Raw genomic sequence first — 26,577 nt, 5'->3', positions numbered from 1 at the left:
CGCTCCGTTTGTTTTATGGCAGCCATGATTGCGTCGAGATCCGACCCTGACCCCTCTTCCGCGGGCGGATCTATGTCGGGCGAGTCTGAGGCTTCCGGCCCTTGCGTCGGTTTGTGAGATTTGGGCATCACGAGCAGCTTTTAAAACAAATTTCTTTTTAAAAACACACCTAATTCGAGGAGGGTGGGTCTTTAGAGACACGTTCGCACCGGGAAAGACGGGAGGGAGAGGATGGATATTAAGTTAATGTTCAATCTAGGCAGAGCTCACAAAAATACGTCCTCACATGTCGCTGCTCAGCTGCGCCCCCTCCATGGCACTGAGTTTCATCTTGATGGCTATGAGTTACACTACATAAATAGAGAAAATAAGATCGGAGGGGGAGTGGCTTTTTTTGTTGACAGAGACTTGAGTTGCAGAGTAATTCAAAATATGACAATTGTTAAAGAAAATCTAATGGAATGTATAACTGTGGAAATTGAGTTAGAAAAGAGCAGAAACATTGTGGTTACTTGTGTATACAGAACCCCAGGGTCAAATGTAGAAACGTTTGTAGATAGTCTAGAAGAGATAATAAGTAGAGTGAATGAAAACAAGACATATATGATCTGTGGAGATGTGAACATTGATCTACTCTGTGCAGCAAAACATAAAGCAACATCAGATTTTTTGGACACTCTATTCAGTAGAGGTTTCCACCCCCTAATCACAAAGCCTAGTAGAATTACATCATCTAGTGCTACTCTGATTGACAATATATTTTTGAATGTCACAGAGAATAATATCACTTGTGGGTTAGTAATAAATGACATCAGTGATCATTTACCAGTGTTTGTAATATATGATTGTCACATAAAGAGTAAGGTAAAGGAAAACTGTTATAGATATGCAAGGGTAAGATCAGAGGAAGCAATACTTAAGTTTAGAAATGATTTGTTAAATGAGGAATAGAATGAGGTTTATACAGAGGGAGTAAACGATGCATATGATTCTTTTTTAAAATGTTTCAGAACACATTACGATAAACATTGTCCAATAATTCAACTTAAGCACAAAGGTAGTAACAACAAAAAACCTTGGATTACCAAGGGCTTACAAAATGCTTGTAAAAAGAAAAACACACTGTATAGAGACTTTATTAAATTTAGAACAAACAATGCTGAAAATAAGTATAAGAGGTATAAAAATAAGTTAACAACAATAATGAGGCAGGCCAAAAGGGAGTATTATAATAAAATACTAAAAGAAAATAAAGATAATTTGAAAGGAACATGGAGGATCCTGAATGAGGTAATGAGGAACAAAACAGCTCCAACAGCTATGCCAAATTATTGTATTAATGAGAATCGAGAAATTAAAGACATGAATCAAGTTGCCAATGAATTTAACTCTTTTTTTGTAAATATTGGGCCAAATTTAGCTAACACAATCTCAACACAAAATCAACAATCCGAGAGAAAAGAAAAAATGGGAAGCAAGGTGCTACAGTCAATGTGCCTAGGTGGGGTGAGTGAGAATGAAATAATATCGATCATAACCAAAACAAAGAGTAAGACATCAACAGACAGTGATGGGATAGACATGTGTATAGTGAAAAAAACTATTGATTGTATAATTAAACCTTTAAGTTACATATTTAATCTTTCTTTAAGTACAGGTGTTTTTCCAGAGAGGATGAAAACGGCAAAGGTTATTCCTTTATTTAAGTCAGACGACAAACATGAATTTAATAACTATAGACCAGTGTCAATGCTCTCACAATTTTCAAAAGTGCTTGAAAAACTGTTTGTACAGAAGTTAGACATATTTCTTGAAAAGAATCACTTGCTGAGTGAGAGTCAGTATGGGTTTCAAACCAACCGATCTACAGCAATGGCACTAATGAAAATAACGGAAGAAATAACAACGGCAGTAGATAACAAAAAATATACAGTTGGGGTTTTTATTGATTTAAAAAAGGCGTTTGATATAATAAATCATGAAATTTTAATTTCTAAATTACATAATTATGGTGTGAGAGGAATTGCCTTGGACTGGTTAAGTAGTTATTTACAAAATAGAAAACTATATGTTCAGCTAGAGGGTTACAAATCAGAATGCATGAGGACTGTATGTGGAGTCCCACAAGGATCCGTTTTGGGACCTAAACTTTTTATTTTATATATTAATGATATTTGTGATGTTTCAAAGATTCTACAGTTTGTTTTGTTTGCTGATGATACTAATTTTTTTTGTTCTGGGCATGATTTGGGGATTATTGCAGAAAACATCACTAATGAAATGGTTAAACTTAAGAGATGGTTTGATGAAAACAAGCTTTTGTTAAATTTGAAAAAAACTAAATTTATGGTTTTTACAAATCGAAAAAAGGATGAAATTGAACTTTCATTTGCAGGAGAGATTATTGAAAGAGTGTCTGTATTTAGGTTTCTGGGCGTAATCCTGGAGGACAAGTTGTCATGGAAAAACCACATAGCATATGTAAAAGCCAAGGTGGCAAAGAGTATCTATATTCTGAATAAGGTTAAGTTTGTATTGGACACTAACACACTAAGAATTCTGTATTGCATTTGTTTTGCCATATTTTAATTATTGCGTGGAGGTGTGGGGCAACACTTATGTAAGTAACATCGCTCCTCTGATTCTGCTACAAAAAAGAGCAGTAAGAGTAATCCACAAGGCAGGTAATAGAGATCCCTCAAATAGATTTTTTATTTCTGCAGGTTTGTTGAAAATGGCTGATATAATAGAATTACAGACCCTAAAAATAATGTTTAAAGCAAAGAACAGATCATTACCTGAACATTTACAAAGCTTGTTTAAATTGGAGGAAAGGGACAACAGACTGAAGTTTGATTTTAAACATACATTTGCAAGGTTAAGCTTAAAACAAATGTGTATTTCTATTGCAGGTGTAAAAGTATGGCATTCACAAAGCAAGGGATTGAAAAGCTGTACAAGTATGTCTCAGTTTAAGAAAATGTTTAAAAAAGAAAAGATAAGTATTTACAAAAAAGAAGGAGAAAGAGAAAAAGAAGGGGAAAAAAGAATAAGATAGATAGATGAGTGGTGTTTGTCATTACTATGTTTCATTATCTTTAATATTTTGAAACAGAGAATAATATTGGTGTTGAAGTAAGCCAATGAAATTTGTAACAACAGAGAGGGGCAGGAATTATACGTTTTTTCTTCATCCTGCTCCTTTTCACTCATGATGAAAATGTGTACACAATGGATATGTGCAACTATGTGAGAACCATGAATGAAATAAATCAAAATGAAATGAAATGAAATGTGCAATAATGAGTGCGCTGCTGAATGTAAAGAGGAATGTGCAATAATGTTGCTGTAGCAAGGGGTCAGATGGGCATCATGTTATTATTATTATTGTCTTTTTATTTTTATATGTATAGGTGATTTCAGGACATTGTGGGGGGACGCGCAAGGAGCTGGGGGATATGATGTTGTGTTTGTTTATGGTCTCGATGTACTGTTTTGTTTATGTGTTCATGGCGCCTGGAGTCTCTGGTCTGTCCATGACGAATTTCTCCCAAGGGAGACAATAAAGACAAACTAACTAACTAACTAACTATTGGTGATAAACGGGCGTACTGCCTGTAATAAGAGTAAAACCAGACCGGCGTGTTGGATCTCGGACCCAACACGGCCGGACCCACGAGCATTTCTCAACACGACCGCGGACAAAAAAAAGGAAAAAGAAATCCAGCGGCAAGACTGGTTTTGAGACAGTTAACTGATAACATTAACCGACTGATAACATTAACCAAGCTGTGTGATGTGTGTGTGTGAGTGACTGCCAGGAACCGAAATAAAGAATCGAAATGCGCATTTTTAAACGGTTGTCGAATCTTGGGATTTCGGTTCCGGTTCCAAAATTGGAACTGGTTCTCGGTACCCATCCCTAATTAGGACTGGGCGATATGAGAAAAAATCCTGTCACAATAATTTTTTTCATGTCAGTCGATATCGATACAAAAAGAAAGGAAAAAAAAAAAAAGGAAGTCCACATGGACCGTCATTAGTATCCTGTTCTCTGCCCGAACCCAGACCGACGTCTGCTCAGGGACTGTAGTTGAGATTTACTAAGCATATTAAGTTGTTTATATTCAGTTTTTTACTAGATGACAAAAAAGTCAACAGGACAGGGGGCGTATTAACCCGCTGAAATGACGCACAGCGCTGCCTGAGGGGGAGGACACCATCAGTTATTAGATTTTCTCTGTTGCATGTAAACTGGGACAAGGACAGAAGTCCTACAAGACGCTCAAATCGAGCTGAGAGCAGAGCTCGATTAAGCTGTGACTGTAAATGTACTGAGTGTCTCGGGTCAGGTGTGTGTGTGGCTGGGGAGGGGGGAGGGGGCTTTAGGCAAGGCAATTTTATTTGTAATTTTTACCAACAGTTTGTCTCAAACGGCTTTCCATGGCATCATAATTTAGCAGTTGCTTGCTTATGAATTTATTTAATGTGTGGCAGCAAATCACATGACTCTTTAGAAACTCCTGTAGGTTAAAGTGGACTAACAAGGTCACTTGATTAATGATATTAAAGTTGTTTCTGTGAAGATGTTGAAGTCCAGACCGTTGGTTGACTTGAGTCTGTGACTCAACAGCTGGACTGTGAGTTTCTTTAATGGTTGTGTTGGGGACAGAGAAGGAACTCATTTCTGGACACATGCTGATGACTTTAAAGTTGATATGACAGTAAATAAAGGTCAGGATCAAAGTTTAAATGTTGTGTCTCTCTCTGCAGACTCTGTCAGGCTGGTGAATGGGACCAGTCTGTGTTCAGGCAGACTGGAGGTCAAGTCCAACCAGTCTAACCAGTGGTGGTCCTCAGTGTGTGAAGATGACTTTGACCAGCAGGATGCAGAGGTGGTCTGTAGGGAGCTTGGCTGTGGGGCTCCTTCAGTCCTCCAGGGGGCGCTCTATGGAGCAGTGGAGGCTCCAATGTGGACCAAAGAGTTCCAGTGTGGAGGCCATGAGTCAGCTCTCCTGGACTGTAGAAGCTCAGGCTCAACTAGAACCAGCTGCTCACCTGGCAAAGCTGTTGGACTCACCTGCTCAGGTACAAGTAGAGCTACAGTTTGGATTTGCTTCACTTCTGTTTGAATCAAACTCACTTCTTTTACTCTTCACTCTTTTCTCTGTGTTCAGAGCCTGTCAGGTTGGTGGGAGGAGCCAGTCGCTGTGCAGGTGAACTGCAGGTGAAACAAGGAGAGTGGAGACCAGTGAACAGCAGGAACTGGAACCTAAAGGCATCATCTGTAATCTGTAGAGATCTGGACTGTGGCTCTGTTGTTTCAACAACAACAAGAGTGGAGTCCTCAAAGAGGTCTGTGTGGATGATCTACCCTGACTGTGTTTGGTCTGGATTTACCCTGAGGGACTGTTCATCATCAGATTCCTCTTCCTCCACCTTGGAGGTCACCTGTTCAGGTAAGTCCATCAGTGAGTAATATTTCCGTTCATCTACAGTGACAGTCAGTCGCCCCCCCCCACCCCCCCCCCCCCCCCCCCCCCCCCCCCCCCCCGCACTGCACCCCCCTTGTAAGAGAAGTGACCACATCACACCGGTTACCTGTGAGTTTTAGAATTGATTTTAAGATTTTACTGATCGTTTTTAAAGCCTTAAAGACCCCTTCCTCTGTGTTTTTTGTGCTTTTCACATGTTCCTGTGGCATTTTTCTGATGTTAGAGGACGTATCAGCAGAAAAGGAAGTGCAAAATTGCATGTCTGAGTTTTTCTGCCTTCTAATTGCTGTGAACCAACGGCAGACGCAAACTGGCAGTTTCAGGGAGATTGGGGTTGACAGCGTCACAACCCCAGGGCAGGGCATCGTTAAAGGTGTACAGAAATGGCCGTTTGTCCTGTTTGTCGCGCCGAGTTGTCACGATCTGCAACACGAGTTTACCCGAGTAAGGAAAACGAATTTGATTGGTCGTTATCGAGCGGGCGGGATATTCAAAGCTTGGGGCGAGCCCGAGCTCCGTGTGTGTGTGTGCGTGTCTCAGACGTTTGAATGACGGATTACGGATCCAATATCAGTGGCTGGTGAATCGTGTACAGGCTGACGTATAATCCGTGCACCTGCATTATCCAATGCGAAAAAAAAAATACACACTTTCATCCCGGATTTACTCAAAAATAGATTTTTGCACAAAGTTTGGCCTACATCGTCTGAAAGATGAGTTATCACATTAATTTTATGATCCAGAGTGGGCTCAAATTCAGTTTTCTTTTCTGTACACCTTTAAGTGTAACTTAGTGGTAAGTTATTGTTGACAGCTGGTGTGAACAATAATCACACCAGCCAGTAGAGCGTACTGAAGTTAACTGCCCCATGCTCGAGCTGAACAGTACACATTGCATCTAGTAAACCCTATTCCTGTGCAATCATGTCAACACATTACATAAATTAATTAGTTATCCATTAGTTATCCAGGCGGCACGGTGGTGCAGTGGTTAGCACTGTCGCCTCACAGCAAGAGGGTTCTGGGTTCGAACCCGCCAGCCGGCTGGGACCCTTCTGTGTGGAGTTTGCATGTTCTCCCCGTGCATGCATGGGTTCTCTCTGGGTACTCCGGCTTCCTCCCACAGTCCAAAGACATGCAGGTTAGGTTAATTGGTGACTCTAAATTGCCCATAGGTGTGAATGAGAGCATGAATGGTTGTCTGTCTATATGTGTCAGCCCTGCGATAGACTGGCGACCTGTCCAGGGTGTACCCCGCCTCTCGCCCAAAGTCAGCTGAGATAGGCTCCAGCTCACCCGTGACCCTAGTGCAGGATAAGCGGTATAGAAAAAAATGAATTAGTTATCCAAGAAAACGGTCTGTTATGAGATAATGAAATAAATTAATTCGTTATCACCAGATGGTGCACCTCTCTGCATCTTCAACTTTTCTTATACAAAGTGCAGCCAAACACCAGGCTGAAGAGAGAGGAACTGCAGAGCTCCTCTGGCCGCTCGGCTCAGCTGCAGGTGAGACAGCTGGAGAGCGCAGGGTTTTTAAAAAAAATTTTTTTAGCTAATGTCAGGTACGCAAAAGAGCGTGGTGACACACGTGTTGGTCCGCATTCCCCCATTTTTGTCACGCATGCGTACCTGTGTACCAGTTGTGTGCACTCCTGATAATAAAGAATAATTGAGATCAATCTTGTCTTGTTGTCTCTCCAGTGAACATCCAGATCAGAGTCCTTGTAGAAACTCATAGATATATATACTGACTACATGCCGCGTTCTGCTTCTCAGCGTATGTCAATAGCACCGCCATCTGGTTTCTGACCATAGACATAATATACGTCTGACCAGCAGTCAGACCCGGTCAGACGCTTGTAGACACACATTTCACATTTCACACATTTCAGTGTATTTATGCATGTGGGTGTGTGTCTGAGTATCTAAGTGTATGTTTAATGCATTAAAAAAAAATTGTAAAAAAAATTTCAAATTTTTTTTTGTTGTTGTATCATAAATATATCTGACATTTATAATGAACCAAACGGCTTGAAAATCGGTTGAATATTCGGTGAGTTATGGCGATTTTAATGGTTGATAGACGTCTGCCTCTGTTGACTAGTGCAGTAAGTAGATACGGCTTCCCCCTGACCAAGATGGCCGCCGCGTTAACGTATTCCACTCAATAGAGTTGCCTAGGAACGCGGCATCTAGTCAGTATATATATCTATGGTAGAAACTGACAATCAGCCAATCATCTCTCTGTTTACAGACCTACTGGTCCAGCCAATCATCTCTGTGTCCTCTATGGACGGGGTCTCCCAGGCCCAGCAGCAGGGTTATTCAGGAGTGTTGATGGGCTCCAACTTCACCATCAGCTGCTCCATCCAGCCACAGTACCCAGGAGGCTCCTTCCAGCTCACCTTCACCTCCTCCAACACAACGGACAACTACACCCAGCCAGCTGTCAATCACTCCGCCTCCTTCCTGTTTCCTGCTGCAGAGCCCGCCCACCAAGGAAACTACAGCTGTGTTTATCACCTCTACGTTTTCTCTCATAACTTCTCCTCTGAGAGCCGTCGACTGTCCCTCACCGTCTCAGGTGAGTTGAAGCACATTTCACCTGTCTGTGCTCAGGGGCCCATTGTCTCTTCATCCGTCCATGTTGCTGTAGTGAAAAGTCCACGACAGGAGAGGATCCAGTGAAGGTACATGAGCACCATGATGGTAAGAAACTGGGTTTTACATGATGAGTCAGACGTCAGCAGGATGATTCAGCTTCACCAGGATCATGTTTGGTAAACTGCCTGTAAAGACGGTGATTAACACTCACCTGAGACATTTCAACCAGACACAGGCTGGAAGGAGACAAGAAGCTTCAGTTCATCCTTTCAGACTAACTCTGTCCACCTGTTGTGTCTGTCCAACATCGTCAGTGTACAGAGACGATCAGACGACCTTATTCTCTAAGAACCGACTCAAACATGTTGAGGTTTGTTTAATGAAGCTGTTGTACTCATGTCATGTGATCTAACATGATGACTGAATGTGTCTCATCAGATCCAACAGGTCGTATCATCAGACTGTTCGTCCTGCCACTCGGTCTGCTGCTGCTGCTGATCGCTGTCATCTGTCTCAGCCTTAAAGGAGCTGGATGTAAGAAATGTATGGTAAGTAATCATAAAATCACCCAATATGTCACCAGAGACTAAGGAATCATGTTAATTTGAAATACTGATCTGACAACAATAGTATAGCAGGAATATTCACATTTAAAAACACAAATCATGTTCATGTTTTGATTTTGTGTTTTGGCTCCCACTGAGCTGCAGCTACGGCTGGGAGATTAAACAATCTCAGCTAAAGCTTAAGGGAAGAATTATAAAGTAGAAGTTGGAAAAGAGGGAGGAAACGAGTGGAAGTGGAAGCGGCCCGGTCAGTTCTTCTGCCTCGGGTCGTCATCGTGTTTGAAGCCTTGTGACGGAGACCTAGTGAAATATTTCCATTAGTGTCGGAGGCGGAGGGTTGAGTGTCCAGTAGAGCAGCAGGTCAGTGTAGAGCAGACAGAGGAGGCTCCAGCAGCATCTTCATGTCTGCTGCTGTGAGGAGCAGTGTGGAGTCAGAGTGACCTGATGATACGACGCTCAGAAAGTGGAGGAGAAAACTCTGACTGTGAAAACACTGAGCTGCTCCTGTTGTTAGTTCTGCGGTAAGACGTCTCATATGTTGGCTCATCTACGGCGTGAAGAACATGCACTAAGGCTCCTGTAGATGCAGAGTAACGGGGTGTTCCCACCAAACGCGATGAACGCGATTGAATCGCGCGTCAAGTGAAATCGCGTCGCGCTAGACGCTCCAGTTTTGACGCTGGTCCAATATGCAAAAAACGCCTCGTCGCGGCATCGCGTCGCGCGACGAGCCCGCCCAAACAACAACATTTCTCCCACTATTTAATTCTCTGGCTGAGATAACCGCCATCGCTGCACTGTTCCTGTCCCTGTAGATGGGACAGGAACAGCGGTGTGGGTCTCTGGCCGCAGTGGAGACAGCTCCGTGACACTACTGTGTGACTGACCGCCTGTTGAGTGCTTTGGGACGGGGCGGCCGGCTCACAGCGCCTGCTGGTTGAAAACAGCAGCGATAACGGGCTTTCAGGTCCGAATCTCCAAACCAGAAACGTTTGTAACAGCACCGGAAAAGCAACACTGAAGAGCTGTGGCTTTGCTGCCGCTAATGGGGATCTGAATAATAAACTAAACTAAACCAGAAAACTTCTAATATTGTCAATAGACTCGCTCTGACTAAACTGCCAAGGGAACACCAGTACGTCCGTACGTCAGCACGTCGGTGACGATCTCAAAGCTGATAGGCTGTCGCGGCGCGTCTTCACGCGAATTCGCCGCAAAAGTTCAATTATTTCAACTCGAGCGATGAAGCGTCATCGCGCCGGGCGACGCGATAGAAGCGATTTTTCGCGGCCAACGCATCTATCGCGCCGCGCTATCGCATCCATCGCATCGCCCGGCGCGATGACGCGTCTAATCGCGTGTTTGCATTGACTTTACATGTAATCTCGACGCGCGATGAAGCGTCATCGCGTTTGGTGGGAACACCCCGTAACAGTGTGTTGAGTTGACGTGAACTCTGCTCGTAGTTACTGTGAGTCAGCAATAAAACAGAGTAAAAAGCTAGATATGTTTTCATCTTCATGCCTTGGCGCTCTTCTTTCCTGTTTTGTAAGTTTGTTTTGTCTACTTTTAAAAAACTATAGTCATATCATCATATCATTTTTATCCTGTCGTATTTCAACGATTTTAATATTGTTATCTCTTCACCTGTTCTTACCTGGCCAGGGACTACAGGTGGAAATGAGCAAATGTTGCTATAACCTGGCTCAGGACATCTTTTCTTGTCTCACAAGATTAATGTTTTTTGTGCACTGTCCCTGTTTTAAATAAATAAATTCCGATCCTGTCCTATGATAACAGATGTAGATGTGCTGCTGCTTCATCATCTCACTGCAGGTAGTAACTAATGCAGTCTAACATATTAGCTATAGAGAGGCATGATCATCTTTACTGTAGAGACTGTCTGAGTGAGTCTCGGGGTACCATAGCCACAAAGCTGGAGCAGGGCAGAGGTTAGTGTGTGGATATCTGGAAACAACGCGTTGCAGCAACAGTTTTGGCCACAGTCATACAGCTCCTTTAAGGTACCAGACTCTCCTTTGTTGCCCTGAGCTCTGTCTGACATGAAGCTCTCAGCTCCCGTATGTTGAACTGAAGTCTCATGTCTGTGTGCTGCCACATCTCTCCAGGCCACCAGGGGGCAGAGTCCAGTCCAACAGGAGGCCATAGAGCTGCAGTCTTTCAACCTGGGTGTTTCCACAGCTGAAGAAGAAGAAGTCCAGGCTGCAGAGGAGGAACTTGTCTAACATCCAGACTCGTCGGCTGCCACACACCTGTCCATCAGCTCAGTCAACGATCCAGCATCGTCCCTCAGATGTTCCCTTTAGAGTTTCACTGAGATCCAGCAGTAGGAAATCCTCTGTGGTTTCATCTCTCCTCTCAGTCTCATGTGATCAACAGGTTTTTGCAGCACAGTATCTCTTGGAGAAACAACACTGACTTATTGGTTTAGAGACTGAAAGTACAGTGATGATGCTTTCAAAGGCAAAGTTATGAATTGTTTTTTCTTCATCAATTAATCTCAGCCAAAGATGAGTGAAGAGCAAACACCTGGATTTTGGACCATCATCTTCAGGACTGTTGGGACTTTGTGAATCTGAGGCAGAGCGGAAGAGAGAGGAAATCTGTGTGAACCGTCTGTCACACACAAGTTCACCTGACGATTCCTGACTATATGTAAATAGTTGTATTTAGCCATTACTAACAGCTGCCCAGTTGCTTCATGCTTCACTATCTAAAAATATACATATATAAGAATATAAACATATAAGAGAATAATGAATGTGGAAGTCGACCGCCCACCTCTCCAGTACATTTCCTATGATGCCCTCCGAAGTCTCTCCTCTAAAGCTTGTTTGTGTGGCTCTTTTGTGTCCTCTGCTCTCCATATCAACTCATGTGCTGTTTATCATGTCTTCATAGTATGATAAGAATTCCCTCATAATAAAAGTCTGAATTGTAAACAGCAGATCTAATTATAAATGTATAAATATCCTATTGGATCTTAGTAAATGGGTGATTAATCGTTATTTGATGTATAAGAGAGCAGGGAGAGTGGATTGAGGTTTTACACCACTCATTTATGGAGAAAAAACATTTACAATATCATGTTTAATTTTTACCTAAGACGTGAAAACATAACAGCAATATTGTCTTTAATATATGACCACAACAACCATTAAACATTGTCCAGACTGATAAAGATCATTAATATTAATCAGTTTACTGTATCTGTGTCACGAAGGTAACAACAACTAACATTCACTAACGCCCGCACTCGCAAATTTGCTAAATATGACTGATAGCTGCGTACATATCATTTAATGAAGCATAAGAAAATATAATAGCTCACTTACCTCTACTGACAACTCTTATCCATCCACACACGTTCACAACGCGAGGTAGAGGTACGGTCGACGGCGCTCACTCAGGAGACAGGAAGTGAAGCTGTACCGTTTCATACCATTGGTGCAGCTTGTAAAGAACCATCTTGTCATAGTTTCCCTAAAAACTATGACAAGGTTTCCTTAAAACCACCGTCTCAACAATAGATCTGAAATCCATTTCAACAGATACAGGTCGTATATGTGTAAGAGAGTTGATTTGATTTGTGCTTGTTAAATTATGGCAAAACAAGTGCAACGCCGCCATCTATTGGCACAGTGGGTGGCGTGGGAACTGAACAGAGGATCTCAATGTGGTGAGATGTACTGCATGGTCTGGGATAATTATTGATTTTTCTGAATGAGGGTTCTCATTGTGATTTACTCTAACTGGGTTGAGCACTTACCGCCATTTGTCGTCCGCAAATTAATGTTGAGGGACTTGTTAACGAAGATAACCTTCCTAAAATGTTTATTCTCGTTTCATGTGTTGTGACCTTCCCATGTCTGCTGTGTTGTCTGCTGTGTAGCAGGTTTATTGTACATTTTTATAATATTTGTCATGGCGTTTTGATTGCATATTTTGCCTCTGTGATCTGATTTCTTTTTATCTGTTCAGTGCATTGACTGACATTAGTTTATCCACCCCTGAATTTAGTGTAAATGCTGTCAGTTAGCCACATGTAAACTATTATTATAGGCTACTTACCTCATGGTAAATGTTGAATGTGTTCTTAAAAGCAATTTCATGTCCTATAATGGATTATGTGGGCGGGGGTTTATGTTTTGTAAAATAACAATATTCACTATACGATCACACTCGGATTAAATTTTTGTTTCTATTTTATATGAACAGATTTGGGTGTTTTATTGTTTATTGAGCTACACAGAGAAAAGATGATCTCACTGTGATCGTCCTCAGATGGATGCTAACTTTTCCATTGCCATTGCTGTGTTTTATGCTGTCTTGCAAGTAATATGTTGTGCATTTTTTATATTACTTTTCTTGATGTTTTTATTGCATATTTTACCTGGGTGAGATGATTTCTTTTTACCTGTTCAGTTAAATGGCTCATATTAGTTTATCTATCCCTGGATTTAATGTCAATGCTGTCAATTAGCCACATGTGAACTATTTTTACACTTACCTCATGGTAAATATGTGTTCTTAAAAGCAATTTCATGTCATATGATGGAGTGTGTGTGTGGGAGGGGAGGGGCGGGGGCGTTTATGTCTTGTAGAATAACCATACTAAGGGAGTGATTTTCTTTCTATTTTATATGAACAGATTAAGGTGTTTTATTGTTTATTGAGCTACACAGAGAAAAGAGGATCTCACTGTGATCGTCCTCAGACTGATGCTAACTTTTCCATTGCTATTGCTGTGTTTTATGTTGTGTTGCAGGTAATATGTTGTACATTTTTATGTTACTTTTCATTACGTTTTTATTACATAGATGATTTCTTTTCCTCTGTTCAGTTGAATGGCTCACATTAGTTTATCTATCCCAGAATTTAATGTAAATGCTGTCAATTAGCCACATGTTATCTATTTTTACACTTACCTCATGGTAAATATGTGTTCTTAAAAGCAATTTAGTCATATCATGGAGTGTGTGTGTGTGGGAGGGGAGGGGCGGGGGGTGTTACTTATGTCTCGTACAATAACAATATACGAAGGGAGTGATTTTTGTTACTATTTTATGAACAGAGACTGATGCTAACTTTTCCATTGCCATTGCTGTGTTTTATGTTGTGTAATAAAAATCCCATAATCCACCTGGCTGCGTTCTGTGGTCTGTAGAAGCAACAGTAGTGTGGAGCTACATTTCACAGATAGCTGTGATATTATATGGAAATAAAAGTATAACATTTTAAAGTATTTTCAGTTTGGTGTATTTTGGTACCCAAATATCATATTAAAAGACAGACATTTAGAATAATTCACACTGCTGCCAAACTGTCAGAATAGGTCAAATATGACCTGACCAGTAGTAAATAATATTGTATAATAGTAATAGCTTTGACAAACATGTAATCGTAACCTATTAAAAACTAGCTGACGTTAGCTAGTTCTACTGTAGCCTCCTGCTCCTTTGACTCCGTTTTTCATGTGAAACCAGGAATCACACACTGCTCATCACTGTTGTCTACGACACTGACAGTTTCACTAGTTGATGAGTTGCTGTACAGACCTGTGTCTCTTACCTTGTGGTGTCAGCTGCTGTTTTCTATAACTCCTCCTCCTGCTCCTCCTGCTCCTCCTCCTCCTCCTCCTGGGCCTCATACTGGTGTGAAGTGTGACAGATGTGCTTTGGCTCTTCCAGATGTGCAGCAGCTGTGTCTGGACTGGTCAGTGCTGTGTGTCACCAGCTCTAAAAAGAATCAAATTTTGCAATGTTTTTAGTATTAAAATGTTGTATAAATGAGGCTGTGAATGATATATCAACAATCCCCTCTGTAAAAACCTTCAGAATATAGAAAGGGATCAAACTGGAAGGTTTGGTGTCTGTAAGTGCTGATGAAGTGGAGATTTCTAGCTCAGAGTCTAAGGAAAAACTCTTTCTGAGAAACAGCCTTTAAAGATTTGTATTGTAAAATTCCATAGATTGTTATTGTCAATGGTACTTTTATGATTTGTTGCTGATACAGAGGAAATGACGATTTCTTTTTGTCACAGTAGTTTGAACTTTTAGTGAATTTAGGAGAAATCTACAGATGAAAGAGGCCAAAATAAAGTAAAATAACCACCTTAATGTGGATCTTCTACCATTTCTCTCACTTTTCTAAAAGAAGACACACCAAGAGGCAAAATAGCTCAAAATCCCCAAATTGATCAGTGCATGAAAAAACAATGTTTTGCCTGTTAGTGTATGGTATTTTAGAAATCCCAGTTCTTCCTACAGGAGTGGTGGTCCCTTATAACACCAACAGATTTCTACATGGTGGATGTTCTGTCTCATATAAATCTGACGTCTGAAAACAATATTCATGGTGTAATTGTAGAATATTTATTAAAAGCTATATTTTTTCAAAAATAATACATCCATGGGGCCTTTAGAGGGGTACAGAATGAAAGTATTGCTTTTCCATAAAAAATTTTTTTTTAGTCTGAATTATTATTTTTAATTTTTTTGACGGGCTCGACAATGACTTTCTGTCAACGTTGTGTTTACATTCGTACCTGCCTGTAGCCGACATGTGGCTCAGTTCTCCGCTGTTTTCCTGCCTCCTCCCGGTCGGATGCGTTTGTTTCCAACCAAGCCTTTTTAATAATCAATCGGTGGATCAATGGATTATCATATACTTGTTAGGATGGGTGTATTTGTGTAGTCTTATCTTATCTGTCATAAACACGTTTATCGTCGCGGACTTTCGGTGCCACGGAGCTCCTTTTTTTTTTTTTCCAACTTGACGAGAGCAGTGACAGCGGAGGCTCTGAGGGTGAGCAGCAGCGGTGTGAAGGCAGAGAGCCTCCACTGTCCCTGTAACAAGCTACAAGTCATTTATTATGCTGTTAATGACGGTAAAAATGAAACATAAGGTAAATATCCTGCTTAAGGGGCGTTCACACCGGACGAGATAGACGCGAATGGAGCGGCAACTCTACATTGAAAATCAATGTAAATGGCGCGATGACACGCGATTCAGGCGGAGGCGGCGCGAATGGAGCGTCTGGAGCGATGAGACGCGGCGCGAATGAAGCGGCGCGTCTGAAGCGGCGAGAATAAAGTTGAAAATATTGAACTTTTCAGGCGGCATCGCGCCGTGACATCCAATCAGCGACGAGTTCAAGCCGACGACGTCACTTCTCTGTACGGTTGTTTACACTCAGAACAACATGAAGGAGAAGCTAATTGTATTTGAGCTGTGTGTGGCACCGCTGCCGTCTTCTACACAGAGTGGACAAAAAAACAACAACAACACACACACACACACACACACACACACACACACACACACACACACACACACACAGTGAACCCAGACAGGACGGCGGGTGGTTTTCCGGTGTTTCTGAGACTTGTACAGCAGTAGTACAGTGCAGCAACGGTGGTGATATCAGCCACGATTGACGTGGAAAGAGAGCAGGTTGAGATCACCGGTTTTCAAATGAACGGGCGGAGCGTCTAGCGCGAATGACGCGATGGACGCGAATGATCCAAAATGACCAAGCAGCGCGATGGAAGCGTCTGGCGCGATTATATTCGCGTCTATCGCGTCCGGTGTGAACGCCGCTTTAGTCCTCCTCCTCTGCTGTCCTCTGTTCAGAGCGGAGACCCTAGCAAGGGCCCGTTTTACCTAGCAACGGTCTGGCAATCGACTGCTGGAATTATTTTTCTGTTGTTGTTCTGGTAATTAAAGGTTGACTATAGGGGCGTTCACACCGGACGAGATAGACGCGAATGGAGCGGCAACTCTACATTGAAAATCAATGTAAATGGCGCGATGACACGCGATTCAGGCGGAGGCGGCGCAAATGGAGCGTCTGGAGCGATGAGACGCGGCGCGAATGAAGCGGCGCGTCTGAAGCGGCGAGAATAAAGTTGAAAATATTGAACTTTTCAGGCGGCATCGCGCCGTGACATCCAATCAGCGACGAGTTCAAGCCGACGACGTCACTTCTCTGTACGGTTGTTTACACTCAGAACAACATGAAGGAGAAGCTAATTGTATATGAGCTGTGTGTGGCACCGCTGCCTCTTCTACACAGAGTGGACACACACACACACACACACACACACACAGTGAACCCAGACACGACGGTGGGTGGTTTTCCGGTGTTTCTGAGACTTGTACAGCAGTAGTACAGTGCAGCAACGGTGGTGATATCAGCCACGATTGACGTGGAAAGAGAGCAGGTTGAGATCACCGGTTTTCAAATGAACGGGCGGAGCGTCTAGCGCGAATGACGCGATGGACGCGAATGATCCAAAATGACCAAGCAGCGCGATGGAAGCGTCTGGCGCGATTATATTCGCGTCTATCGCGTCCGGTGTGAACGCCGCTTAACCGTGCGTTCACACCAAACGCGATGGAAGCGATGCCATCGCCCGTAACGCGAGCATCGCGCCGCTTGACATATTTGTCACATTTTTCACCATCGCTTCATCGCTTCATCGCGCTATGATGCAACCCACCTCCCGCTATTTTCTTTCTCTCCTCAACCATGGCTGAGAAATAATAATAAATATAAATACATATGAAATATTCACAAGGAGGAAGCTGTAGGTCCTCTGACCCTCTGCAGGCTTTATCTTTTTTTATTACGACCGCGGTAAAAGTACGACGTCGTGTCATAAAGCTCCGGGAAACGGCCATGGATGTATATTATTGATCTGAGGAAAACACACACAGCCCCGGGGTTGTTTTTTTTTTTTTTACACAGCCACAGGTTCTCTGGAGGAGGGTCTGGTGAGCGAGTACAGCCTAGAACGTCTCTGGTACAGCCACAGTGATCTCCTTCTTCTCCACCATGTTTTGAAATGTGTGTCTGCAGCTGTGCCGGTGACGTGGTTGAATATCAACACTGATTGGATGTCGCGGCACAGCGTCACGCGATGTCGCTTGAAAAGTTCAAATTTTTCAACTTCAAGCGATGGACGCGATGATGCGATGGCCGCGATGGACGCGTCATCGCTTCATCGCGTCGCTCGTATCGCCCGAAACGCGCCGCCCGACGCGCCATCGCGTGTCATCGCGCCATTTACATTGACTTTTAATGGAAAGTTGTGGCGTTCATCGCGTCCATCGCGTTTGGTGTGAACGCACGGTAAGTTGTAGATGTAGCTAGCTAGCTTACCTCCCGGCCGCTGTTTCTTTGTGTGTCAACAGTTCTTCCCGCCATTACTGATGCGTCCAAAACGTCCCAAAGCGCAGTCCCGGCGTTGCCTGGCAACCATGACCGCACGTCACTGATTTAAAAAAAGAAGAAAAAAAAACTAGTGATTTTAACGTTACAGGAGCTGTTTTCACAAAGAGGTCGGTACGTACAGTCAGCTGGTGAAGTAGCGGGAGAGAGACAGGTAGACTGACAGACTGGACCCAGTTCCCTCGTCAAGACTCTGAGCCAGAGAACAGGAACAACGCTGAGGGTATGTGTGATACATTTGTTTTGTTTTTTGAAACCATGCTGTAGGATGTCCACCAATTCAATAGAAAAAAGATTTAAAAGAGCTGACTGTTTATATCAAATACTACATGTCCTCAACATCAAGACAAGACAAACAGTTGTGAAAACATACACAACCAATTAAAGCTTTATGCAAGATATTTATTTAGATATTTTTTTAATTGTAATTAACATTCAGACACCCTGCCCTTCGGTTGCTGCTGTTTGTGACTGTAGAATTGTGATTATGCTGTATACACAATGCAGTTTTATTATCATGACATTGGGTCAGTGACAAATAAGGTTGGCAAGGTAAGAATATATCTTTAAAAAATGTTTTAAAAGCATGCATCAAATTTATTAAAATGTAAATTTAGTATTCATGTTGGTTTTATGTCATTTGAAATGACATTTGCACTTTTTTTTATTTTACAAAAGTCAGACTGAATGCCCTGAAATGTCAAATGGTGTAACCACAAAATAGTAATTATTTTTTCCACCTACAGTTGATATAAGTTTACTGTTAAAAATGTTTATTTTCTTCTGAAAACATTCAATTGAAATAGATCTTTTGCCGTGTTTCTATATTTAAATTTTAATCCATTTTGACAATACTGAGCAGGACAAAACATCGCTTTTCTTCAAAATAATATGTCAGATTATGTAAAAAAAATCGTCAAAAAACATAGTGTTGCATTGCTAAAATGAATTATGTTTATTCCAGATTTATTTTCCTGTATATAGTCAGAATGAAAAAACAAACAAACTTGTTGCACCACTTGAAACTGGGTTGCATTAAGTTATTGACCCATATGCACTGAGTTGTTTCAATAAAGGAGATTAAAATAAACACAGAGGCAGACACACACAATATACAATATTCTTGATGGAAGTGATTTTTCTATACTGCTCATTTGAATTGTTTCCTGGTTCAGAGAAGTAATCCTGAAACCTGTTCAGACAGGTGGAGGTGACCAGACAGACCGGAGCAAGATGGAGGACAGAGACTTTCAGCTCAGGAGAACGAGATTTACTACTGACATGAAAAGGTGTGTTTTCTGTTTGGTCCATATTTTTACACAGACACAGTCAGACACATTTCCACTCTATGTCCATGTTTCCAGACACCAGAGAAAGAGATCACAGTTCAGCTGGTGTAGTTCCTGATTTATCCACTAGATGGTGCACATCCTCCATCGCCGTCTAATGAGCAGAGGAGCGACTGACTGACTGCTGGTTGTTGGGTTGGTTTTCTGTGTCTCTCTGACTCGCTGCAGCTTCATTCAACCTGTAACACTCAGCTCAGACCTTTCTGACTCTATTACCTCTACTATTACTCTACTGATGCTCTGGGATCAATCCCAGCATATAACAAGAGTGTGTGTGTGTGTGATAACTTCTTCAACGTGAAGAATTTAGACTAGGGATGTTAAACGCCACAATTAATTGATCGTAAAGATTCCTAAATACCGTCACTTTCCGAAAAAGATTATGTTGGAACATGTTGGCAGATGTGCACCAAAGTAAAGGTAACTTAAATGCACAGACACTGGTCCATTTATCTAAAGTAACGCTGAATTGGTAGGAATTTAAATGTTTGCGTTTTTAAATGTTTGTATTTTTAAAAAAAAAGATTAAAATAAACTTAAAAATTTGGTATAGATTACAAATAATGACTTAAATATTTCAAACACTTCCCCCGGCGGATTAATAACTGGTCCTGTATTAAGAGATTAGATGTAATTATATTTTGACTATATTTGATTTTACACATTCATAGTGTTTTGAAATGTATTGATGCATAATAATCGTGATGATCGTAATTCCATGATTATTTCTCTGACAATATTTGTACCAAGAAAATCTGTAAGATTCGTGACATCCCTAATTTAGACAAATTTAGCAGCAGCTCCAGCAGAGTTGAATCAATAAATACATTTAATTTACACGCACATGTGTATTTTTAATTTAAAGCAGAAGTAAGCGATCTGGTGGTTTTGTCTAACTTCCTGTCAGCAGATGGAGTTAGCAGTCCCCGCCCTCGTCATGGATCTATTGGTCCTCGTCCCTACGTCACCACATTCACGCGCATCCCTTGGCTGCACACACAGAGAGGACTGCCCCTTTATGCCGTTCTCTCTCCTCATTGGATAAAGGTTGTAGGATACAAGGAAAGTTTTCTCCTGGGCTTACAGCAGAGCAGAGTGACTGACAGACCCGTGTTTCAGACCAAACACTCTATAGAAGTGATTGCTGTCGGAAGATACAACTATTTAAGACTTATATTAACACAAATATTCCGCTTACTTCTGCTTTAAGGATATTTACAGCAAATTATCATAATTTAAAAAGTATGTAATTGTGGTATCAAAAAACGAGACAAGAAAAACCATGAAAACAGTTGTGACAGTGTAAAACAGGAGGAAGAGTCGATCACATGGCTTCGCTCCCTCTGCTGGCCCTCATGGATTTCAGCTCCTGTTGGGAGGTGGACTGAGTTCCTGACGAGGACTCTGAGTCCGTGTCTCTCTGGCCACAGCGAAGCGCTCGGGGCAGCGATCCGCACAGCGCCTTCCTGAACATGGAGCTGGAGAAGACGTAGACCACGGGGTCCAGCGCCGAGTTCAGGAAGTTCAGCCCGAAGGACACGATGGTGAGCTGGGTGAAGGCGTAGAAGGCGGCGCAGTCCCACGGGCGGAACGAGCGGATCGCCCACAGCCCGACGGTGGTCGCCGTGGTGGGCAGGAAGCACACCATGAACACGGCGACGATGGCGACGCACACTCGCATGGCCTTGCGCACCTTGTCCGGGTTGCCCATCATCTGCCGGCCCTTCAGGAAGCCGGAGATGCGGACGGAGCAGAACAGCAGCATGGCCAGCGGCAGCACGAACTCCAGCACCGTCAGGACCCGGTGCATGCCGACCAGGACCACGATGCCGCGCGACGCCTCCTTGTACGAGGTGAAGAAGAAGCACTGGGTGGCGGCGCCGCGGCCCTTGATGTGGCTGTAGGCCAGCATGGGGACCCGGGGACCGATCACCAGCAGCCAGACGAACGCCGACACGTAGGCGGCCTGACGCTTCGTCATACGGTTGAACCGGTGGTGAGGGTGGACCACCTGCAACCAGAGACGAGTTGAGTCATTCAATCATGTTGGTGTCTCCTGGGAGACCAAGAGCTGGGCCATGAACTCATTTAAAGGAGAATTCCAGTCATTTTTGACCCCTAAATCATTGTCCTGATGGTCACCCAGTGTTGGGGGGGAGCAAAAAACGCGACTAAATTTGATGCAGGCAAACTGGAGTTACCATGGCTACCCGCCGCTAGGGATAGCGACAATGCTGCATCAATTTTTGTTGCGTTTTTTGCTCCCCCCCAACACTGGGTGACCATCAGGACAATGATTTAAGGACCAAAAATGACCGGAATTCTCCATTAAAACTAATTTATGGCCACTCATTGGCAGCGTCGGATGTGATGTAAATGACCACTGTTTTCTTTTCTTATGAACAGTTTTAGTATTTAGTTTTAGTAGCCTAACTGTTTATCAGTTACTCTGCTGTTTCATCCATTAGTTCCAGCAAACTAGGTGTAATCAGCTTCTTGGAGTTGGTGGCTTAGTTTAGTAAAGATCAGCATCACATCAGTTTTTAATCACTGCCTGTAAACCTAATTCAGATATTCAATCAATAAGCATTGATTATGGGTTTGATATTACACTGGTACTTTATCATGGATGCTCTGCTGAAGAGTTAACAAGCTAAACTTTTTCAAACTTCCAAGCTTCAGTCTGAACAAAACCAAAACCAAAGAGTCAAACATGAATTCTCGCCGTCCCTCACCTTAAAGTAGCGGTAAATGGCCACCACCGTCATGAGCGCGATGCTGGCAGAGCGGTTGGAAAACATCAGGAAGAGGTTGAGGCGACACAGGCCGTCTCCGAACACCCAGTGGCCTCGCAGCAAGGCGTCGATCCTCAGCGGCAGACTGACCAGGGCCAGGAAGTCGGCGATGACCAGGTTGAAGAGGAACAGGGTGTTGGGGTTCCAGTTCTTCAGCTTGAAGCAGAAGATCCACAGAGCCACGGCGTTCCCCAGCAGCCCCAGTACGACGTCCACGGTGAGGACCGGGGGCAGGATCAGCCCCTCCAGCTGGATGCCCACCGGGGGGCAGCCCCCCCCGCCACCCGCAGGGACCGGGGGGGTGAGGTTAGACATGGTGGTGGTGGCGGTGAAGTTTCCACTCTGCATTGCAACGGGATCGATATCTAACGGACCGATCAGGGGAACAGTTTGGAGGATTTCTTTATTTCTGAGAATCAAGAAACGATTTATTATTTTATATGTGCTGCGATAAAACCAGTTGAGGTTTTGATGGTGGTTCAGATGAGGAAGGGGGGGTGGGGGGTGGGGGAGCTGAATGACCACACCAAGGAAAGTTTCAAGGGTCAGGAAGTTCGCTGCTTCCTCTTTTCACCTTCCTTCTTTTTCTTCTCTGCAGCTTGAATCTGTAGATGAAACACAGAACACGTTACGTTGGACACAAACCACTTCCTCTGCTCTGAGGTCAGATAATGAGGAGTTTTATAGACGCCATGTGTCAGCGGTGTGACAACATCGTGACACAACAAAGTGACCCAGATCTAATAATACTTAGATAAAAACATTTCATCTAGAAACTAAAAGCTCCACCTGGTAGATTCAGCTTTAATAAAAGTTATATTTTCAATTAATAACATCAAACGTCCAAATAAAAAAAAACAGTGACTACTTGTTAATATATTATCATAAATACAGTAAATCCTACACAGCAACTCCTCACCAATCCAATTAAACTCATATTAATATTTTACACTATAAAACTAGTTGACTACACAAACTAAACTAACACCACAACAACAAATGTTTTAAATTTTACCATTAAAATGATCAAAAATTCCCCAGTAGAAAAAATAATCAATCATGTGTTTTTATGATGTGACAATATAAAGATAAACATACAGTAATATAAAGATAATCGGTCATTATCATGTCTGATGTTTAGATAAGAGTAATAACTCACCGGTCAGATTGGGTTCAGGAGGAACGAATGGGGGGATGTTTGTCCTCGTTCCTGTATTTATGCCTCGTATAGGAGGGTGTTTCTGTGGTGTTGCCACATCCTCACAGTGCTCTAAAAATATAGATAAAAAAAAAAAGAAGAACACATACAGTATAGTGACGTGTGAGGTCACAGAAGCTGCGTAACGCTGGTTTCTCAAGGCGTTTCATAGGCTGGTGTGGGGTTGGATCATTTTTAGATGCAGATGGTGAAGGAGAAGAACATGAGGTCATCTGATGATATAAAATAACATCCACATTTAAAACAGTAAAGCAGCAAAGGAAAATGACTGTAAGAACATTTCAGGTGTGGAGAAGCAGGAAAGTTTCTCTCTGTTTGCTTCAGTGTCCAAATGATACTAACAGAAGGTGAACTTAGCCCATGAAGACTATCATGAAGTCAGCAGTCACCATATAGGGTGGCCACTTCCACAACAGCAAAAAGGAGGACACTTTGCAGCATTTAGCAAGAATAATTGCAACATGTACTGTGTATGTGTACTTCCCATTACATTACAATTTAGTCCATGATAACAATGGTATTTCCTACTCTATTCATTGCAGGACGAGTTCTCTGATATGGGCTTTGTGTCACATCATTGTATTTGTTGGTGTCTGTTTCATAAACTGACAACTACGTCTTGCAACATGCACAATGCTACAAAGCAGATCATTCATGGTCTTTAAAAGTGCAAATTAAGTTTACATAAAAACGTCCACATCACAATGCTCTTCTGTTCTTTTGACCATTCCTGATTGAATGAGATCTGTCTTTTCAGCTTGTTCGCCTTCTGTTAACGTGATGATATGACGTAGCTAGCACATGGAGGCTTGTTTATGTTTTCAACCAATGATATATCAGATCGTTCATCAATCAATCAATCATCATTTTCATCTTTTTTTTTCTTTGTTCTGGCAATCTATTGTTACACCAGAATGATATGTTGCGTTAACGTTCAAGTGCAACTCCAAGAAGGAGGACAAATAAGCATTTGGCCCAAAGCGGGACTAATGGTCACCATAGTCACCAACCAAACATTAAACGTTGAAATGTGAAATGTGAACAAAGTTAGCAGCTAACTTTAGCCCCCATGGAAGCTAATGCCTTCTTGATGATGTTTTTTTCAGTGGGATGAGATGAGCTGCACTGAGGCGGCAGCAGACACACGTCAGTACAACACAAAGCCTCAACCATGGTGAGTAAGAACCAGAATAGAATAGAATAGAATAGAATATCCTTTATTGTCATGATACAATGCACGATGAATTGTATTGTGATCGGTAATTTATTGTAATTTATTATGCCATGTGTCCTATAGATTTTGCTTTGTGTGCTCCTCCTGTTGCAATATTAATCACTAGGGCTGGGCCAAAAAATCGATTTTTATATTAATCGCGATTTTTTTTCGATTCTTTATTGTACAATCATGTATTCTGTGCCATTACACTCGACAAAGTCAAACCGGCCTGTTGTGTTCGTTTGTTCACAGATATCTATGTGAACAAACGAACACAACAGACAAACTGATGTGATGTGTGTATTGTTTTTTATGACTTATGATGTATTGTCAATTGTTTGGTTCAACCTGCTCTTGTTTAAGGAAAGATAATCACAATAATTGAAATATAAAATGGCAATACTTGGTAAAATCGAATCGCAATACTTGTTTAATCAGAATCGCAATTTAAATCGAATCGGGACCCAAAAATCGTTAGAGAATCAAATCGGCACAAAAGCATATCGGCCCAGCCCTATTAATCACCCACTTGGGGACAAATAAAGACATTGATTGATGATTGAAATTTGCTGCAACCCATGGACGGCGCATAAATAAAAACAAGAAAGCTGCGAAAATGTACACTATTTAAATAACAACTAGAAAACACAAAAAACATCAGAAGATTAGAGTGCCATTAAAGCAGCCCAAAATTAGCTCCACATGAGCCCTATGTGTGTTGAAGTGGAGAGTTTCTGGGTCAAAGGTCACACTTCCTGTCGCCGTCTGCCATCGAGGTACAGGACGAACTGTGAGCGGCAGCAGGAGGTTGTGAAACGTCCTGTCTGGGGCCAAACGTGCAAATGATGGGGGGAAGTTTGGAAACCACAGGATTAACGTAACGCTGCTGTTGTTGTGTGTGACTGTCATTTTCCACCAGTTCTGTTAAATCTAATGTTTAACACAGACTCACAGATGTTTGGCTTCATGGTGCACACATAGTGAAAACTCCATACTCACACAATACTGAATGTAATTCTGGGACAGATTCTAAATAAAAGGCCGTTTCACATGACGAACAAAAGACACAAAATTGCAAAATATTTGGCGGTGAATATTTCTCATCAAAACCATTCACACCTGTGGAGACGCGAAAATGCTACAAATAAGACGATTATAAAAGAAAGTTTTGCTTTGCGGCAGGTGGTTCTTCACCTCCACGTTGTGCCCTAACACATCTTCAACACCTGCTGTAACACTATCTGATCACTGTCCTTCATTTATATATAAGGGATATAAGGGGTGGGAGTAAATAAGTTTTGTTTCTTCCCACTCCTTTTCGGATATGAAATAAACAAATAAACAAACAAAACAAAACAAAAAATCAAATTACCTTTATTTTCAATTATTTTCTTTTATTTTTTTATTATATATATATATTTTTTTTTTTTCTTTTTTTTTTTTGTTCATATGTTGTTTTTGCAAAGTTTTTATTTGTTATGTCTGTCCATTTCTGTATTATGTTTTATTTCTTTTAACATGTCCGAAATAAACTTAAACTAACTAACTAACATTTTGTTGTCTTTGTAAAGTGTGTGTCCCTTGTCAAACCAGACCAGGTTGGTGAACATACAGTAGACTGTAGATAAAAGAGATGGTGTGAGAGACACAGGTTGTTTACATTGTTGTCATGGTGATACTTCCTCTGTACGCTACACGATTGGTTGATGCTGTTATTTTCCAGGTGAAAGCTCAGAAAAATCGACCTCACTCTGAAAAACAAATATTTTGCCATTTTTGCCGCGTAACATTCACACTCAGGACTCGTGATGAAAACCGAGGTTGGAAAAATAATATTGACGTGCGATATTTTATACGTCTCTAATCTAATTATTATTTATAATTAGATGCCATTGGTGGGTTCTATGAAAAATCTTTCTATCAATTCATCCAATTTGAACTTGACTGTTTCTATAAACACCAAAATGGAAGTGTTCACCAACATAAAACTTATAAAATAGACATTAACTTGTAATACAATAAAAGCAAAAGGTTAACTTAAAGGGACAACGAGGAGTTTCTATTTGGTTATAAA

At 41.9% G+C, this 26,577-nt stretch overlaps 2 protein-coding genes across 2 annotated transcripts in view; one reads left to right on the top strand and one right to left on the bottom strand.

Annotated features, from left to right (window-relative positions):
- LOC146967107 (CD5 antigen-like) overlaps positions 1–8,246 on the top strand; it is a 40,108-nt gene extending 31,862 nt beyond the window's left edge. The window contains exons 4-6 of the mRNA XM_085761157.1: positions 4,774–5,088; positions 5,178–5,459; positions 7,753–8,246. Of these exons, the coding sequence (XP_085617283.1) occupies positions 4,774–5,088; positions 5,178–5,459; positions 7,753–8,186 (1,031 nt within the window). The 3' untranslated portion in view covers positions 8,187–8,246. The remainder of the gene's footprint in view (positions 1–4,773; positions 5,089–5,177; positions 5,460–7,752) is intronic.
- Positions 8,247–20,513: 12,267 nt separating this feature from the next.
- On the bottom strand, positions 20,514–22,420 carry hcar1-3 (hydroxycarboxylic acid receptor 1-3). The gene is made up of 2 exons (XM_085761031.1): positions 22,009–22,420; positions 20,514–21,284 (listed from the first exon to the last, which is right to left on the bottom strand). The coding sequence occupies exons 1-2, from the start codon at positions 22,414–22,416 to the stop codon at positions 20,598–20,600; spliced, it is 1,095 nt and encodes a 364-aa protein (XP_085617157.1). The 5' UTR covers positions 22,417–22,420; the 3' UTR covers positions 20,514–20,597.
- Positions 22,421–26,577: the final 4,157 nt, after the last annotated feature.

The sequence above is a fragment of the Trachurus japonicus genome, chromosome 19, assembly GCF_045865225.1.
Source record: "Trachurus japonicus isolate A0001 chromosome 19, Traja_1.0".
Lineage (NCBI taxonomy): Eukaryota > Metazoa > Chordata > Actinopteri > Carangiformes > Carangidae > Trachurus > Trachurus japonicus.
The sequence above is the reverse complement of the archived record's forward strand: the minus strand, read 5'-3'. Positions and strand labels throughout refer to the sequence as shown.

What these genes read in the sequence shown, in the direction of transcription:
- hcar1-3 (XM_085761031.1), bottom strand. Translation starts at nt 22,416, where the DNA reads ATGCAGAGTGGAAACTTCACCGCCACCACCACCATGTCTAACCTCACC. An exon ending in CCATTTACCGCTACTTTAAG is followed by an intron (nt 21,285 to 22,008) that starts GTGAGGGACGGC and finishes CTCTGGTTGCAG; the next exon opens with GTGGTCCACCCTCACCACCG.